Here is a 20,275-nt window from a genome sequence, read left to right as displayed (position 1 = left end):
CCCTCGGTCCCCTAGTATTTCCGGAACGTTATTTGTGTATTCCTTCGTGAAAGTATTTGTTCAATTGGTCTGCCATTTCTTTGTTCCCCATTATAAATTCACCTGATTCTGACTGCAAGGGACCTATGTGTGTCTTCACTAATATTTTTCTCTTCACATATCTATAGAAGGTTTTGCAGTCAGTTTTTATATTCCCAGCAAGCTTCCTTTCGTACTCTTATTTTCCCCCTCCTAATTAAACCCTTTTTCCTCCTCTGCTGAATTCTAAATTTGTCCCAGTCCTCAGGTTTGCTGCTTTTTCTGGCCAATTTATATGCCTCTTCCTTGGATTTAACACTAGCCCTAATTTCCCTTGTTAGCCACGGTTGAGCCACCGTCCCTGTTGTATTTTTACTTCAGACAGGGATGTACAATTGTTGAAGTTTATCCTTGAGCTCTTTAAATGTTTGCCATTGCCTATCCACCGTCAACCCTTTAAGTATCATTCCCCAGTCTATTCTAGTCAATTCACGTCTCATTATTCGAAGTTACCTTTCCTTAAGTTCAGGACACTAGTCTCTGAATTAACTATGTCACTCTCCATCTTAATAAAGAATTCCAGCATATTATGGTCACTCTTCCCCAAGGGGCCTCACACAATAAGATTGCTAATTAGTTCTTTCTCGTTACACATCACCCAGTCTAGAATGCCCAGCCGTCTAGTTGGTTCCTCGATATATTGGTCTAGAAAACCATCCCTAATACATTCCAGGAAATCCTCCTCCACCGTACTGCTACCAGTTTGGTTAGCTCAATCTATATGTAGAGTAAAGTCACGCATGATAACTGCTGTACCTTTATTGCATGCATCCCTAATTTCTTGTTTGATGCTGACCCCAACCTCACTACTACTGTTTAGAGGTCTGTACACAATTCCCACTAGCATTTTCTGCCCTTTGGTATTCCGCAGCTCTACCCATATAGATTCCACATCATCCAAACTAATGTCCTTCCTTACTATTGCGTTAATTTCTTCTCTAACCAGCAACGCTACCCCATCTCCTTTTCCTTTCTGTCTATCCTTCCTGAATGTTGAATACCCCTGGATGTTGAGTTCCCAGCCTTGGTCATCCTGGAGCCATGTCTCCGTAATCCCAATGATATCATATTCGTTAATAGCTGCCTGCGCAGTTAATTCGTCCACCTTATTACGAATACTCGTCGCATTGAGGCACAGAGCCTTCAGGCTTGTCTTTTTAACACACTTTGTCCCTTTAGACTTTTGCTGTAATGTGGCCCTTTTTGATTTTTGCCTTGGGTTTCTCTGCCCTCCACTTTTACTTTTCTTCTATCTTTTGCTTCTGCCCTCATTTTACTTCCCTCTGTCTCCCTGCATAGGTTCCCATCCCCCTGCCATGTTAGTTTAACCCCTCCCCAACAGCACTAGCAAACACTCCCCCTAGGACATTGGTTCTGGTCCTGCCCAGGAGCAGACCATCCGATTTGTACTGGTCCCATCTCCCCCAGAACTGGTTCCAATGTCCCAGGGATTTGAATGCCTCCCTCCTGTACCACTCCTCAAGCCACGTATTCATCTGAGCTATCCTGCAATTCCTATCCTGACTAGCACGTGGCACTGGTAGCAATCCTGAGATTACTACCTTTGAGGTCCTGCTTTTTAATTAAACTCCTAGCTCCCTAAATTCAGCTTGAAGGATCTCTTCCCGCTTATTACCTATATCGTTGGTACCTACATGCACCACGACAACTGGCTGTTCACCCTCCACCTCCAAAATGTCCTGCAGCCGCTCCGAGACATCCTTGATTTCCACACCTTTGTACTCTCTACCTCTATTTATGAAGCCCTGGGCTACATGGACCACTTTCCATACCTCGCGAGCATATTATCAGCAAGGGCAGACATCGACGAGTTTCAACACCGTCTCCAGTGTGCCGTGCAGCCTTCGGCCACCTGAGGAAACATAGAAACATGGAAACATAGAAAATAGGTGCAGGAGTAGGCCATTCGGTCCTTCGAGCCTGCACCGCCATTCAATGAGTTCATGGCTGAACATGCAACTCCTCGCCATACCCCTTGATCCCCCAAGTAGGAAGGACTACATCTAACTCCCTTTTGAATATATTTAGTGAATTGGCCTCAACAACTTTCTGTGGTAGAGAATTCCACAGGTTCACCACTCTCTGGGTGAAGAAGTTTCTCCTCATCTCGGTCCTAAATGGCTTACCCCTTATCCTTAGACTGTGACCCCTGGTTCTGGACTTCCCCAACATTGGGAACATTCTTCCTGCATCTAACCTGTCTAAACCCGTCAGAATTTTAAACGTTTCTATGAGATCCCCTCTCATTCTTCTGAACTTCAGTGAATACAAGCCCAGTTGATCCAATCTTTCTTGATATGTCAGTCCCACCATGCCGGGAATCAGTCTGGTGAACCTTCGCTGCACTCCCTCAATAGCAAGAATGTCCTTCCTCAAGTTAGGAGACCAAAACTATACACAATACTCCAGGTGTGGCCTCACCAAGGCCCTGTACAACTGTAGTAACACCTCCCTGCCCCTGTACTCAAATCCCCTCGCTTTGAAGGCCAACATGCCCTTTGCTTTCTTAACCGCCTGCTGTACCTGCATGCCAACCTTCAATGACTGATGTACCATGACACCCAAGTCTCGTTGCACCTCCCCTTTTCCTAATCGGTCACCATTCAGATAATAGTCTGTCTCTCTGTTTTTACCACCAAAGTGGATAACCTCACATTTATCCACATTATACTTCATCTGCCATGCATTTGCCCACTCACCTAACCTATCCAAGTCACTCTGCAGCCTCATAGCATCCTCCTCGCAGCTCACACTGCCACCCAACTTAGTGTCATCCGCAAATTTGGAGATACTACATTTTATCCCCTCGTCTAAATCATTAATGTACAATGTAAACAGCTGGGGCCCCAGCACAGAACCTTGCGGTACCCCACTAGTCACTGCCTGCCATTCTGAAAAGCACCCATTTACTCCTACTCTTTGCTTCCTGTCTGACAACCAGTTCTCAATCCATGTCAGCACACTACCCCCAATCCCATGTGCTTTAACTTTGCACATTAATCTCTTGTGTGGGACCTTGTCGAAAGCCTTCTGAAAGTCCAAATACACCACATCAACTGGTTCTCCCTTATTCACTCTACTGGAAACATCCTCAAAACATTCCAGAAGATTTGTCAAGCATGATTTCCCTTTCACAAATCCATGCTGACTTGGACCTATCATGTCACCTCTTTCCAAATGCGCTGATAGGACATCCTTAATAATTGATTCCATCATTTTACCCACTATTGATGTCAGGCTGACCAGTCTATAATTCCCTGTTTTCTCTCTCCCTCCTTTTTTAAAAAGTGGGGTTACATTGGCTACCCTCCACTCCATAGGAACTGACCCAGAGTCTATGGAATGTTGGAAAATGACTGTCAATGCATCCGCTATTTCCAAGGCCACCTCCTTAAGTACATCAGGCCCTGGGGATTTATCGGCCTTCAATCCCATCAATTTCCCCAACACAATTTCCTGACTAATAAGGATTTCCCTCAGTTCCTCCTTCTTACTAGACCCTCTGACCCCTTTTATATCCAGAAGGTTGTTTGTGTCCTCCTTAGTGAATACCAAACCAAAGTACTTGTTCAATTGGTCTGCCATTTCTTTGTTCCCAGTTATGACTTCCACTGATTCTGACTGCAGGGGACCTACGTTTGTCTTCACTAACCTTTTTCTCTTTACATATCTATAGAAACTTTTGCAGTCCGTCTTAATGTTCCCTGCAAGCTTCCTCTCATACTCTATTTTCCCTGCCCTAATCAAACCCTTTGTCCTCCTCTGCTGAGTTCTAAATTTCTCTCAGTCCCCGGGTTCACTGCTATTTCTGGCCAATTTGTATGCCACTTCCTTGGCTTTAATACTATCTCTGATTTCCCCTGATAGCCACGGTTGAGCCACCTTCCCTTTTTTATTTTTACGCCAGACAGGGATGTACAATTGTTGTAGTTCATCCATACGGTCTCTAAATGTCTGCCATTGCCCATCCACAGTCAACCCCTTAAGTATCATTCGGCAATCTATCCTAGCCAATTCACGCCTCATACCTTCAAAGTTACCCTTCTTTAAGTTCTGGACCATGGTCTCTGAATTAACTGTTTCATTCTCCATCCTAATGTAGAATTCCACCATATTATGGTCACCCTTACCCAAGAGGCCTCGCATAACGAGATTGCTAATTAATCCTCTCTCATTACACAACACCCAGTCTAAGATGGCCTCCCCCCTAGTTGGTTCCTCGACATATTGGTCTAGAAAACCATCCCTTATGCACTCCAGGAAATCCTCCTCCACCGTATTGCTTCCAGTTTGGTTAGCCCAATCTATATGCATATTAAAGTCACTCATGATAACTGCTGCACCTTTATTGCATGCACCCCTAATTTCCTGTTTGATGCCCTCCCCAACATCACTACTATTGTTTGGAGGTCTGTACACAACTCCCACTAACGTTTTTTGCCCTTTGGTGTTCTGCAGCTCTACCCATATAGATTCAACATCATCCAAGCCAATGTCCTTCCTAACTATTGCATTAATCTCCTCTTTAACCAGCAATGCTACCCCACCTCCTTTTCCTTTTATTCTATCCTTCCTGAATGTTGAATACCCCTGGATGTTGAGTTCCCAGCCCTGATCATCCTGGAGCCACGTCTCTGTAATCCCAATCACATCATATCTATTAACATCTATTTGCACAGTTAATTCATCCACCTTATTACGGATACTCCTTGCATTAAGACACAAAGCCTCCAGGCTTGTTTTTTTAACACCCTTTGTCCTTTTAGAATTATGATGCAATGTGGCCCTTTTTGTTTCTTGCCTTTGTTTACTCGGCCTTCCACTATTGCTTTTTACCTTGCTACCATCTGTTTCTGACTCCATATTATTTCCCCCTATCTCGCTGCATAGGTTCTCATCCCCCTGCCATATTAGTTTAAACACTCCCGAACTGCATTAGCAAATGTTACCCCTAGGACATCAGTTTCAGTCCTGCCCAAATGCAGACCGTCCCTTTTGTACAGGTCCCACTTCCCCCAGAACTGGTTCCAATGTCCCAGGAATTTGAATCCCTCCCTCTTGCACCACTGCTCAAGCCACATATTTATTCTAACTATCCTGCTCCCTCTACTCGGATTAGCACGTGGCACTGGTAGCAATCCAGAGATTACTACCTTTGAGGTCCTACTTTTTAACTCCTAGCTCCATAAATTCAGCTTGTAGGACCTCTTCCCGCTTCTTACCTATATCGTTGGTACCTACATGTACCACGACAACTGGCTGTTCACCCTCCCTCTCCAGAATGCGCTGCAGCCACTCCGAGACATCCTTGACCCTTGCACCAGGGAGGCAACATACCATCCTAGAGTCTCGGTTGCGGCCGCAGAAACTCCTATCTATTCCTCTTACAATAGAGTCCCTTATCACTATAGCTCTCCCACTCTTTTTCCCACCCTTCTGTGCAGCAAGAGCCACCCACGGTGCCATGAACCTAGCTGCTGGTGCCTTCCCCTGGTAAGTCATCTCCCCCAACAGTATCCAAAACAGTATATAAACAAGGAAGAGAGTGTTTAACGATCAGGCCCTCAAATCTGGCACCAAGCTTATGGTCTACAGGGCTGTAATGATACCCGCCCTCCTGTATGGCTCAGAGATGTGTACCATATACAGCATACATTTCAAATCGCTGGAGAAATATCATCAGCAATCCTGCAATTCCCCTGGGAGGACAGACGTACCAACGTCAGTGTTCTCAATCAGGCCAACATCCCCAGCACCGAAGCACTGACCACGCATGACCAGCTCCGTTGGGCGGGCCACATTGTTTGCATGCCCGACACGAGACTCCCAAAGCAAGCGCTCTACTCGAAACTCCTACACAGCAAGCGAGCCCCAGGTGGGCAGAGGAAACGCTTCAAGGACACCCTCAAAGCCTCCTTGATAAAGTGCAACATCCCCACCGACATCTGGGAGTCCCTGCCAAAGACCGCCCTAAGTGGAGGAAGTGCATCTGGGAGGGCGCTGAGCACCTCGAGTCTCGTCGCCGAAAGCATGTAGAAAACAAGCGCAGGCAGAAGTAGCGTGCGGCAAACCAGACTCTCCATCCACCCTTTCCTCCAACAACTGACTGCCCCACCTGTGACAGAGACTGTAATTTATTGGACTGTACAATCAGCTGAGAACTCACTTTTAGAGTGGAAGCAAGTCTTCCTCGATTTCGAGGGACTGCCTATGATGATGATGCACTTATTGCCAATTCCTTGTTAACCTGAGAAGGTGATGATGGGACTGCCCGCACGAAGCAATCATATTACAAACGGAGTGGCTTCCTAAGCCACTGCAGCAGGCGAGCACAGACTGTGCCACTGCAGTCATGTAGGCCAGAGTGGGCGACAGTTACTGAGGTCGCGACCAGCGCTATATAAATGCAAGTCTTTTTCAAATGATCAACAAACTTCTGCTACGAAGAAGTTCTGGTCACCATATTATAAAACGGATATAGAGGCACGGGAGAGGGTGCAGAGAAGATTTACAAGGATGATACCAGATACGTGGGAGTATACATATCAGGAAAGGATGAACAGGCTGGGTCTCTTTTCTCTTGAAAAAAGTCGGCTCAAGGGTGACCTAATAGAGGTCTTTAAAATTGTGAAAGGTTTTGATCGAGTGGATACAGAATGTTTCCACTTGTGGGAAAGAGCATAACTAGAGGCCATCAATATAAGATAGTCACCAAGAAATCCAATAGGGAATTCAGAAGAAATGTCTTTACCCAAAGAGTGGTGAGAATGCAGAACTCGCTCCCACAGGAAGTGGTTGAAGTGAATAGTATCGATGCATTTAAGAGGAGGTTAGATAAGCATATGAGGGAGAAGGGAATAGAGGGTTATAGTGATAGAGTTGGATGAGGAAAGACAGGAGGAGGCTCGAGCGGATCATTAACTCCAGCATGGGCTGGTTGGGCCGAATGGTCTGTTTCTGTGCCATATATCCTATGTAAGAGAATCAGTACATACAAAATGGACACTGTGTCACACAGTGCGGCCTCTCACAGACACCCTTTTCCACGCGTGGCTTAACAATCCATTTGAATACGATGTCAGGAAAATACAAAAACAAATGTAGCAATTGTTAAAAAAAAAAGAAATGCAGTCAAGGTTTATTTGAAAATTTTAATCAAATAATTTAGCATTCATTTTTTTCAATTTAGTAAATCAAAGTATACTAGTAATATAAAACACACTAACACAGCTTGTTGTGGAGGATGCATTTTACAATTCAATGTCGATCAAGTCCATTAGAGGGAAGGAGTCACTACTGACTGCTTTTGCTGGTTCCTACGTTTATGAGATTCATCAAGGAGCATTCTCAGGCCTTGTCCACACGATTTGCTTTAGCAGCTTCCTGGGGGTTTAGGGGCAGGGGCAAATGTCAGCTTCATCCCAGGATTTTATTTAACTATAATAATTTACTATGAAGAATCCAACTTATATCCCCAAAAGAGTTTTTTTTATAAAAACAAAAGGAGGGTATAATACACTCCTCAAAAATTCTGTAAAGTAACTGTGTGCGAAGGGCTCGGACCTTAGCAAGTGCTGCCTTTTAATTTATGTACATGTTTGATTTTGCGTTTTTTTCCCTCTAAATTGAGAGATTGAAACTTTAGCTGACCCAGACTTACTCTCCCTGGGGCAACAGAACTCGCCTCAGCCTTCGGGAACAAGGAGCTCAACAGACAGCACGACTTCGAAACAATTCAAACTCAGCCTTAATGGAAAGTAAATTAACCACAAAAAAAATATCAACATTCATTCCATCTGGGTGTAACGTTTCTTCCCGGTGAAACGTGCCTGACATCATCGCATAGGATTTGCCCGTCTTTGCCACTGCTCAGTTTACACGGTATTACCATCTGCCATCCGTGGCACAATGCATTGTGATCAAATGGGCAGTCAGCTGCCAAAGTGTTGGAAGTTGACAGTCCATTTGATGGTCAACTATCTAGGTAAGAGACAGCATTGGAGCTCATAGTTTTACAAACTAGGTAAGAGACAGCATTCAAGCTCATGGTTTTACAAACGAGGCAATTCTTTAACTATATTAAGTTTTTATAACTATATTAAGAGAAAACGAGAGTGGTAAGGGGGCATTTGGGCCCATTAAAGACCGATGCAGGTGCGACTATAATGGACAATAAGGAAATGGCAGATGTGTTAAATTATTATTTTGTACCTATTTTCACAGTAGAGGAAGAGGACAAAATACCAAAGTTACAAAGGGAGGAACTTAGTTGATTCAATACAAGTTTAAACCATGTAATGGAGAAAATAATGCGACAAATTTCCAGGACCTGATGATTCCCATCCTAGGGTATTAAAGGAGTGAGGAAATTGCAGATGCATTCGTCATAATTTCCCAAAACTCTCTAATTTTGGATTTGAAAATTGCAAACGTCACTCCATTATTTAGTGAGGGAGGGAGGGAGAAACCAGCAAGCCTCTGGCCTGTCAATTGTGCGGAGGTTACTGGAATCTAGCATCAGTGACAGAGTGTCTGAGCACTAGAACAAGTATCGGTTGATTAAAGAGTCAGCATGGATTTGTCAATGCTAATTGACTGATCTAGTTGAAATTTGAGAGGAGCTCACTCACATGGTGGACAGTGGCATGTCCATGAATGGACTTCTAGAAGGCATTTGGTAAGGTGCCTCAAAACAGATTAGCAAAAATAAAAGCGCACAAAATTGGAGGTAACCTTGTGACGTGGGTTGTTGGTTGGTGGGAAAGTACGTTTAATATAAGGCTCTGCATCTTCGGAAGGAGATAAGGGGTACAGTGCAGATTCACCTGAATTATATTAGGGGTTAAAGGGTTAAATAATGAGGACAGGTTGCATAAACATGGCTTATATTTCCTTGAGTTTCGATTGTTGAGGAGTGATCTAATTGAAGTGATTAAAATGATTCAAGGATTTGATAGAGTAGACACAGAGAACCTATTTCCTCTGGTGAGGGAATCAAGGACATGGAGGCACAATCTTAAAATTAAAGCTAGGAGTGAAATTAGGAAGCACATTTTTTTTACACAAAGGGTGGTGGAAATGTGAAATTCTCTCCCTCAAAAGGCCATGGCTGCTGGCACAATTGAAATTTTCAAGACTGCGATCAATAGATTTTTATTAGGTAAGTGTATTGTGGGATATGGATCAAAGGCAGGTAACAGGAGTTGAAGTACAGATCAGCCATGATCTAACAGAAGGGCGAAGGAGGCTGAATGGACTGCTCCTATTCTGATACTCCTGTGTAAAAGGATTGCATTGATTTAGCACATGTCTATTTCCCTAGAGCTGCATCAAAGTCATGTGGCTAATCATTAAACCAAATAGGCAGAGGGGCCAAAACACTCTTCTGTATCAAACCATTATGTAACCATCACCGCTCTTCCAAACCTAACCTAAAAGCATGGGTTAGGACCGCTCAGTATGGATCTGCCACTCCGCTCTGCTCCACCTCACCTAGACATACCTACAGCCCAACAATTCGGACCTTGTATAGTAGGCCAATCAGGACTTCAAAAGCCTGCGGAGAAAAATAGTTTGAAGGTCACAACATTTAGTACTTGGGATTTTATGCAAGAGCTACTCAAGCAGAACCTCTCAGGTTTTTTGGGGGCGGGCTGGGGGGGGGAGGGGTTAAACGGCGAGGAGGGGCTTATCTTCTGACAACGACCTACATTCTCCGAGTCTCCCTCACCAGGTTGATGACTGAACAAAACAAAATGAAACAGGTGTAGCCACGGCATCATAACTTTCCGGTTTGAACTCCTTCGAGTCCAGAAAGGTTTGATGACAAAAAGGATTCATTTGCACCATCGCAGTCATTTGGTATCAAGAGAATAAAACCGTGTTCCTACTGGCCCAAAGTCGTCCATCAAGCATGGCCGAGCACACCCTCACACGATGAAACAGTGCACAAACAGCAGGTAGAAAGCTGGCAGGAGTCTCTCTCTCTCTGAATTACACAAGATAACTGCTCGGTTTATCAAAGGGATGTGCAGATTATCAGCAGCAGACTGCATCGTGGAGCAGACCAGGACACGCAGGCTAACTCAAAAAGAGAAATACTCCGGTTCACAGCTCCAACTCTTCCCCTTCCCCCAATCCCTCTTCCACTCCCCCCCTCCCTCCCCACCAGTACAGGCAGCTGGTTGCTGCTGAAATAGACAGTGTTGATCTGTAAGTGAGTCAGCATTTCTGGCTAGCATTTCTCCATAGAAATTTCCACCTGTAATTCTTTCCCTTTTCCAGGAGGAGGAGATTTCTGGTCGGACACATTTCCATGAACATCAATGTCCATCTCGTGCCTCAATGAATTGGCTACAATTCAGCCACCTAGGCCCCAAGCTTTGGAATACCCTGCCTAAAATGCTCCACCACTATACCTCCTTAAAACCTACCTTTTTGACCAAACTGCTTTGATCACCTGTCCTAATATCTCTTTACGTACTCGCTGTCAAATTTTGCCTGACGACGCTCCTGTGAAGCGCCACGGGGACATTTTACTACATTAAAGGCACTATATAAATGCAAGTTGGTGTTGTTGTTGAGACAGGGTTGCAGGCCCACACATTCCAGCCTACACTGGATGGCAATCAGGTCCAGCAACACTAAGGCCAATTACAATATTCAGGCATTTCCCTCGCTGAGATTACTCAGCACAGTGTTGGATCAGGGACCAAACCTGGTGCATTTTGGCATACAACAACAACTTGTATTTATACAGAAGTATTATGTGATAAAACTTTGACACCAAGCCGCATAAGTAGGAATTAGCGCAGGTGACCAACAGCTTGGTCAAAGAGGTAGGTTTTAAGGAGCGTCTTGAAGGAGGAAAGAGAGGTCCAGAGGCAGAGAGGTTTAGGCAGGCAGTTCCAGAGCTTGGGGCCCTAGGCAACAGAAGACACGACCAATGCTTGAGCGATTATAGTCAGGGATGCTCAAGAGGGCAGAATTAGAGAAGCGCAGACATCTCGGGGAGGTTGTAGGGCTGGAAGAGATTACCGAGATAGGGAGGGGCGAGGCCATGGAGGGATTTGAAAACAAGGATGCGAATTTTGAAATCTAGGCGCTGCTTAACCGGAAGCCAATGTAGGTTAGCGAGCACAGGGGTGATGGGTGAGTGGGACTTGGTGCGAGTTAGGACACGGGCTGCCACCTCTAATTTATGTAGGGTAGAATGTGGGAGGCCAGCCAGGAGTGCGTTGGAATAGTCAAGTCTGAAGGTAACAAAAGCATGGATGCGGGCTTCAGCAGTGGATAAGCTGAGGGCAAGGGCAGAGACATTAAATGTCATACTACACTACTACGTGATGTCGTACTACACCAAATAGTAGCTGTACTCACTGTGCCAACAGGGGAAAGCCCAGCCAAATTTCTATGGTTACCGTTTCAGTTTAGTACCATATTTTTACTTTGATTTGTACAGGTGCTATAAAACAGTGAGGATAGCGAGGTGAAAAAGCAATAATTAGCCCATGCCCTTTTTAACGGAGCAAAGTACTTGCTCTTCAGCAGCCCAGGACAATTCAGCTCCTCACTGTTTGCTAGCTTCTCCAAGTGTCAAATGCCTTATTGCTAAAAAAAAATATACATAATCCAGCAATTTTCTGGATTAGCTCCTGTCCTACATTATATTCTATCAATTCCTCTCCATACCATCGGAGATGGCGCACTAAGCAAAATGGTTCCAGTCCACTTATATGTGTATACAGAGAGACTGCGTGCTTTTATGCGTCGTTGTGTCTATTGTAGTGTGCCTGGAATCTGGCAAGAATACACCACTAATTATTTTCTGGTTATACAGGTGAAATGACATCGGCACAGGATGACGGTATCACCGTGTGCAAATGTGTCGGTCAGTCTACTGAAAAAAACAACATTCTGGGGGGGGGGGGGGGGGGGGGAGAATAAATTTAAATCGTTCCTTTGCAATCCTATTTATTTTATCAATTAACAAACAAATTAAATGCTCGAACTTAATCCCAACATTCAATGGAAGTTAATCAGCTTAATTAGCCTCCAGCCTTGTAACTTACTCCCAGGCATTCAGTTACCCTAAATATATTACGGAAGAGTTTATTTTCCCCTTTAAACATACGGCCATGTCACATTATAATGTCTGTACTGGTAATGCTTCCCTTCGGTTGTTGGAAGCAGTGTGCTGGAGACACTAATGATGCACCACAACTGGCCAACGCTACAAATTGCTCACACAGGTCTCACCATTGGCAGATGGGTAGTATCAGTTTGAGGTGTATTGCCCGTTCGTGTTGAACAATACAAGTTGCATTTTAAAAATTGGCCAAAAATCTAAACTAATAACTGTCGCACACCAAAAACTGAAAGGGGCACTATTTACCTGGTTGTTATTTCGATTACCACCCCCCCCCCCACCCCCGCCCCCAGTTCAGTCGCAGCCTATAACGTGGTCTTGCCATGCTCTGTTTCGCAGTGCCTGCCCAGGTATTTACTGCTCTGTCTTTTCCTCGCCAATTTTCTCTCTTCCTGAAGCCACTGACTCTTCGCTGCAGAACAGTTCCGTAGTCGACACGCGAAATTTGCCCAAGTGGCCATTATGCAGGCGCGCACTTTTATTCCTACTTAGCATGTGGGCGGCCCTGGCATGGTCAGCATTTATTGCCCATCCCTGGATGACCCAAGAGGGAGGTGGTGGTGGGTCTTGAAGCGAAGCAGTGAGATATAATGGACTGGCTTGCTAGGCCACTTCAGAGTCAAGAGTTAGGAGTCAACCACACTGGTGTGGGACTGGAGTCACATATAGGCCAGACCGGGTAAGGACGGTGACACTCCCTCCCCAAAGGATATTAGTGAACCAGTTGGGTTTTTAACGACAATCTGACAGTTTCACTGATATCACTGCACCCCACCGTACCCGTTCACTGTTGTCTGACTGTTCAACTGTCCGGGGAGGTGGGTGCGGGGGGCGGGGGGCCCCAGAGGGGAAGGAACATAACAGTTGAACTTAATCTTATCCTCACCCGAAATCTGCAGTTATGCGCTTCCAACAAGGGGATCACTGAATAGCGCCCAGAGTGTGCAATACTGGGTGTCTTTCCCCTCTCGAACCCTGGGTTTTAAGGCTACTTGTAGCAGCGGCGATCAGCTGGGGTGAGGAAAACCGCAAACCTTCTTGATCTGTATGGCCGAGTTACTTAGTGGACAGCCTCGCTTATCCATAGGTCTGTGAAGGGATTCTTATCGTGTTTGGTAAAATTAGTCCGAAATTCAAAACTGCACAAAATTCAAACTTTGTTTTGGGTTTCTAATAAAAAAGGAGCTTTATTTCCCAATTGGTGCAGTTGATGACAAAATCATGATCACTGTGACTCTGTCAATAATATTGGCATCTTGACAGAACATTCTGAATGTGGGTTAGGTGAACTGCCAGTCCCTCTGAACGTATGCAGGACGCCATGGTAAGTACTGACCTACCACTCCGAACGGGAGCCGGTTCCAACTGGTTTAGGGGTGGGCCCTACCAACTATGGAAAGAAGCATTAAAATAAATGACCATAGCTTTAAATCAAACATTGCCACTGAACTTCACTGAGGTAGGAGAGAATTGTCTTCATCCAACAATAATCGCGTAGCAACAGACAAAGGCAACCCTGCATGGAATTCTTGCAGCCTTACGATAAACCATTTAAAAAAGGGCGACAGTTCCACAATTATCAATTGTCTGCAATGAAGAAAGGATCCGAAAGCTTAATGTTAAAAGGTTTTTTTTTAAAATAAAAGGTCGGGTAATGCCAACCAAAGAGACTAGTTGCTGCATCTATAACCAGTCACCGCTGCTCTTTCCTTCACATACCTGCCTCCCCTCCGCCTTCTCCACAGACGTGTTCATCGTGGTGCATTAAGGTGGGACTACTTCTCAGTCAAGCGTGTACCAAGGAATACATGCAGCACCCCAATCGGAAAACAAATGGCCAGCTGCCTCGATTAACTGGGCAAGATCGTTTTAGACGTTAATCTCCTCAGTCATAATGTGACAGTCCGATAAACCAACAGGACCAGGCTGCAGCTCTGCTCGAATACCTACACACTTTCCAATTTGTATTTCCAAAACCCAATCCCCACTCCTTCAAATCTTCACATAAGAACCTGCCTCAGACAAAAAAAATATTATACTTTTTTTGGTTTCTCATAGCGACGATGACCATTTGTTTAATATATATATATATATATATATACACACACACATATATATATATAATTTTGTTTTAAATTAGTACAGTTCTCCCTGCATATCACTTCCTTGACAATTCCTATTCTGACAAGCACAGATCTAACTCCTCATTCATACCATTGAATGAATCGTGAACCTACCCTTGTTGCTTAAACACCAAATTTATAACTGGACACCCAACTGACCCCAGTTACACACAGTTCACTCAATAAAAAATACCTTGCAAAAAAATGTTTTCTGCAAATGCCATTTTGGTTTAAACTGTCCCGTGTAACCAGTGAGTGGCACAAAGCACTACAAAAAAAATCAAATCGCTCACAATGTTTTTAGTCTAATTATATTCAAGGGCTCCGCTCGCATCAACAGAAGGCATTCGAATCACAGTGGATCTGTCCGCCTCGCTTCCCTCCGCTTCCCACATGCCCACAAGCCTCGCAAGGCTGTTCTTTTCCTCGCGGCGGAAAGCGCTGCATGCTTACTGGCGCATGCTCTACTTCGCCGCACGGCCATTAACCGCCGCCGCTATCCTTAGACGGCAATGGCTCCTTCGTCCATTTTTTCCCCATGTAAACAATGTGCCACCTAAAGCACAGATGGGAAAGTGTGTGGTGGGCAGGGTGGGGGCGGTGAACACCAGGAAAAACTTGAAGAAAGTTAAATCGATCCAGGTCTCGCTCCCTGTACACACAGGGATTTATAAAATGTTTTTACTGACGCGTTCCTCGGTAGCGAGGGACAATGACGCAGACAAACGTGCCTTGTGAAGGGTTGGCTCTGTTCCGAACGTCAAACTCCAGCATCACCACCACCACCACCTTTTATCTCCATTTTGGATTCACCTGATAAAAGACTCCATTTTACAAACATGTCGAAAGCTCACTCTTTTCCTGTCCTGTTATTTACAAAGAAGCTTTGTGAGCAGACGTCAATTCCTCGACTGTGGCACCTGCAGGGCGCTCAATAGCTCAGGTGGGCACCTTGTCCTTCCTGTGTCAGTTATATCACTGTCTATTTACAGCAATGGTGCCATAACACACACACACACACACACACGCACGCACGCGCACACAAAACACGAGAGAGTTTGAACCACAGCTGCAGCCTCCCAGTGCAGCGTCTGATCAGTCTGAGCAGCAGCTAAAGGCAGCAGTAGGCCCAGAATAGTCGGCGACTTTCTTCAGCCAGTAATAAACCACTATTTCATTCCTTTTCTTTAAAGGTGCTCGTATCCGTCACTCTGCTTCTGCAACATCAAAGGGAAGAAAGAAAAAAGCATCGTAAGAGACCCTCCGCAAGGTGTAATGTAGCCAAGTTTGCTGATGATACAAAGACGGGCGGGAAAGCAAATTGTGAGGAGGACACAGAAAATCTGCAAAGGGATATAGACAGGCTAAGTGAGTGGGCAAAAATTTGGCAGATGGAGTATAACGTGGGAAAATGTGAGGTTATCCACTTTGGCAGAAAAAATAGAAAAGCAAATTATAATTTAAATGGAGAAAAATTGCAAAGTGCTGCAGTACAGAGAGACCTGGGGGGCCCTTGTGCATGAAACACAAAAAGTTAGTATGCAGGTACAGCAAGTAATCAGGAAGGCAAATGGAATGTTGGCCTTTGTTGCAAGGGAGATGGAGTATAAAAGCAGAGAAGTCCTGCTACAACTGCATAGGGTATTGGTGAGGCCACACCTAGAGTACTGCGTACAGTTTTGGTTTCCATATTTAAGGAAGGATATACTTGCATTGGAGGCTGTTCAGAGAAGGTTCACTAGGTTCATTCCGGAGATGAAGGGGTTGACTTATGAAGATAGGTTGAGTAGTTTGGGCCTATACTCATTGGAGTTCAGAAGAATGAGAGGTGATCTTATCAAAACATATTAGATAAAGAGGGGGCTCGACAAGGTGGATGCAGAGAGGATATTTCCACTCATAGGGGAAACTAAAACGAGGGACATCGTCTCAGAATAAGGGGCCGCCCATTTAAAACTAAGATGAGGAGAAATTTCTTCTCTCAGAGAGTTGTAAATCTATAGCATTCTCTTCCCCAGAGAGCTGTGGAGGCTGGGTCATTGAATATATTTAAGGCAGAGATAGACAGATTTTTGAGTGCTAAGGGAATAAAGGGTTATGGGGAGCAGGCAGGGAAGTGGAGCTGAGTCCATGATCAGATCAGCCATGATCTTATTAGATGGCAGAGCAGGCTCAAGCGCTTAAATGGCCTACTCCTGCTCCTATTTATTATGTTCAAAGCATGAGCGAATGTTGTCTGCTACCTGAGGGAGTGCTGCACTGGATGAGACGTTAAACCGAGGCCCCGTCTGCCCTCTCAGGTGGATGTAAAGGATCCCATGGACTATTTCGAAGATGAGCAGGAGCGTTATCCCTGCTGTCGTGGCCAATATTTATCCGTCAATCAACATCACAAAAAAAAATTAATCTAGTCATTATCACATTGCTTTGTGGGAGCTTGCTGTGCGCAATTTGGCTGTTGCGTTTCCTACATTACAACAGTGACTACACTTTATATAAGTACTTCATTGACTGTACACCCTTTGGGGAGTTCTGAAAAGCGCTGTATCGATGCAAGTCCTTCTTTTAAAGCCACTAAATGCCCATTATTTATCGAGCCATGGTTGACTACCTTGCTCGACTACCACTGCTTGGATGGGAAAGCCCAGTGATCGCACTCGGATTTCCGACTCATAGTTCAAGGTGCAAGTTCTGCACCACCAGGGGTAATGTCTCAAGCAGCGGTAACCTACTTCCCCATATTGTGACCAAGAGGAAGGAGAGAAATGAAGCAGAGCTTCTCGTAGTTAGCTTTCAATGCAACATTAGCAGAGTCCTTTGGAGTTGGTCTCTAGTCTGGTTGAGGCCTGAAGGAGGGGGTATTTCAGTACTTGCTAGCTCAGTTGGGTGCAACAGTCTTCTGGCACCTCATGCTAGTGGCCATTCTTCATGTCGGGAGTCTCATCTCAGAGGTGGGAGTAGTTCTAACCCATAGTCTAACCCAGACATAGGCCCTGCCAGAGCTCACACGTGTGCACTTCCAGTGTGGGTCACTGGATGGCAATCAAGAGTAGGAACTCGGGATTATATTCTCCCCAATTCACAGCCTACAGATCCTGAGGCCAAGTGCAGTGCCTTTTCCAACATCCCATATGAGACTAGAAAGAATGATTTGAATTTATATAGCACCGGACATCCTGAAGTGCTTTACAGCCAATTAAGTACTTTTTGAAGTGTAGTCACTGTTGTATGTAGGAAACACGGCAGCCAATTTGCGCACAGCAAGGTCCCACAAACAGCAATGTGATAATGACCAGGTAATTTGTTTTAGTGATGTTGATTTGAGGGATAAATATTGGCCAGGACACATGGGATAACAATTATTTTTAAATATACAATTCTATATAGATTTTAATCATAAAATTAATTCAATGACAGCGATCTAGGATCAGCACTTTATAGGTTGAGTTGCCATATGCATTTTTTTCTCTGACTTTTTTTTCAGGATTAGGCTGCTATTATTGCCTGTCCCTTAGCTGGTGTTAGTTAGGTGGTGGACTTTCTTAAACAGCAATTGTTTTTACAACTAAAGTGGCTTGCTACTTTAAAGTCAACCACATAGCGGGGACTGAAGTCATGTGTAGACCTTTGTTTCTTTTCATTCATTCTCAGTGGGCGTCGCTGGCAAGGCCAGCATTTATTGCCGATCCCTAGTTGCCCTGGAGAAGGGGGTGGCGAGTCTTCTTGAACCGCTGCAGTCCGTGCGGTGACGGTACTCCCAAAGTGCTGTTAGGGAGGGAGTTCCAGGATTTTGACCCAGTGACAATGAAGGAACGGCGATATATTTCCAAGTTGGGGTGGTGTGCAACTTGGGAGGAGAAAGTGGAGGTGATGGCGTTCCCATGCACCTGCTGCCCTTGTCCTTCTTAAAGGGGGTGGCAGGACCCTTTACCCGAAGAACATCAGTGAACCCAGATGGGTTTTTGCAACAATACAGCAGCTTTCATGCCCATTTTTTCTGATGTCAGCCCACAGACTACCAGATGTAACAAGTCCAATTTCACAAGGGGCCACAGGGTAGAATTTGAATTCTCAACCCCGTCTTTCAGATGAGACATCCAGGGCCGTGTCTGCTCTCTCAGCTGGATGTAAAAGATCGCATGGCACTAGTTTTGAAGAACAGCAGGGGGGATATCCCTGGTGCCCTGGGCAATATTAACCCCTCAACCAACCTCACTAAAAGAAACAGATTATCTGGTCACATTGCTGTTTGTGGGTGCTTGCTGTGCGCAAATTGGCTGCAGTGTTTCCTACACAGTTATACAGGGTCTTGGTGAGACTACACCTGGAGTATTGTGTACAGTTTTGGTTTCCGTACCCAAGAAAGGATATACTTGTCATAGAGGGAGTGCAGCAAAGGTTCACCAGACTGATTCCTGGGATGGCAGGACTGTCGTATGAGGAGAGATTGGGTCGACTAGGCCTGTAATCACTAGAGTTGAGAAGAATGAGCGGGGATCTCATTGAAATGTATAAAATTCTGACAGGGTTGGACAGACTGGATGCAGGGAGGATATTTCTCCTGGCTGGGAAGTCGAGAACAAGGGATCACAGTCTCAGGATATGGGGTAGGAAATTTAGAACTGAGATGAGGAGAAATTTCTTCACTCAGAGGGTGGTGAACCTGTGGAACTCTCTACCACAGAAGGTTGTGGAGGCCAAGTCACTGAATATATTTAAGGAGGAGATAGATAGATTTCTAGACACAAAAGGCATCAAGGGGTATGGGGAGAAAGTGGGAATATGGTGTTGAGATAGAGGATTAGCCATGATCATATTGAATGGCAGTGCAGGTTCGAAGGGCCGAATGGTCTACTACTGCTCCTATTTTCTATTACAACAGTGACTACACTTCACAAAAGCACCTCATTGGCTGTAAAGCGCATCGGGACGACCGGCGGTCGTGAATTGCGCTCTATAAATGCAAGTCTTTTTTTTTTTAAGTTTAGTTGGTCCAATACCATGACCACTACACCACAGCCAATGATCCTAACATAACAGTGTAACAAAGTGAGAGAAAACAAATAATTAATGTTGACCTGAGGGTTTGAGATACCAAATCTCCTTGCAAGAAAGGGAATGGATTTCTTGGTGCCAGCTGGGAGTGGGATATGATGCTGCACTCTGCTCAGCTGTGGGTTTTTATAGAGGCCTCCGAATGGAGAAAGAGAATCACTATGAATTTATTGATCGCCCTTTTGGCCCTCTATAACCAGCTAATAACGTGTGTAGGACATTTTGAACAACTTGTTCATAACATTAATCATCACAAATTGTTATGATTTGGAATGCATTGCCTGAAAGGATGCTGCAAGCAGATTAGACATTAACTTTCGAAAATGGAAGTGGATATACACTTAAACAAAAAGGAGAAATTTCCAGTTGCAGGACTACAGGGAAAGAGCAGGGGGAGTGGGACTAATGGGATCGCTCTTTCAAAGAGCCGGCACAGGCACGATGGGCCGAATGGCCTCCTGTGCTGTACGATCCTAAGTGTAGGATGGGGTCACCTAGATGAATTTAGGGGATTGGACATTCCACACGTGATCCAATAATATACTTTGGGGTCACCTTCTCCACTGCAGCATTGTATATTCTATAGCAGTTTGACAATTTGAAGCCAGTTTTTAAAAATCTGGAAATAAAATCTGGCATCAGTAAAAGTGATGGTGGAGCAGTCGAATTGTCGTACAAAGCCCAAACTGGTTCACTCATGTTCTCGGGGGAAGGACACCGCTGAGACATTACCCAGTCTGGCCTGTACGTGACTCCCGTCCCACACCAATGTGGTTGACTCCAAACTGCCTAGCAAGCCACTCAGCTGTACCATCACCCTCTCGGGGCAACTAGGGATGGGGCAATAAGT

General features: G+C 44.9%; 1 protein-coding gene across 6 annotated transcripts in view; it reads right to left on the bottom strand.

The window, feature by feature from the left end:
* Positions 1–12,045: 12,045 nt before the first annotated feature.
* The window catches only part of zhx3b (zinc fingers and homeoboxes 3b), an 86,970-nt gene continuing 78,740 nt past the window's right edge, over positions 12,046–20,275 (bottom strand). For all 6 annotated transcript variants that reach the window (XM_070896330.1, XM_070896333.1, XM_070896332.1 and 3 more), the window contains one exon: positions 12,046–15,587. In XM_070896330.1, the coding sequence (XP_070752431.1) occupies positions 15,577–15,587 (11 nt within the window). In that variant the 3' untranslated portion in view covers positions 12,046–15,576. The remainder of the gene's footprint in view (positions 15,588–20,275) is intronic.

Source organism: Pristiophorus japonicus, chromosome 12 (genome assembly GCF_044704955.1).
Source record: "Pristiophorus japonicus isolate sPriJap1 chromosome 12, sPriJap1.hap1, whole genome shotgun sequence".
Classification (NCBI taxonomy): Eukaryota; Metazoa; Chordata; class Chondrichthyes; family Pristiophoridae; genus Pristiophorus; species Pristiophorus japonicus.
The sequence above is the reverse complement of the archived record's forward strand: the minus strand, read 5'-3'. Positions and strand labels throughout refer to the sequence as shown.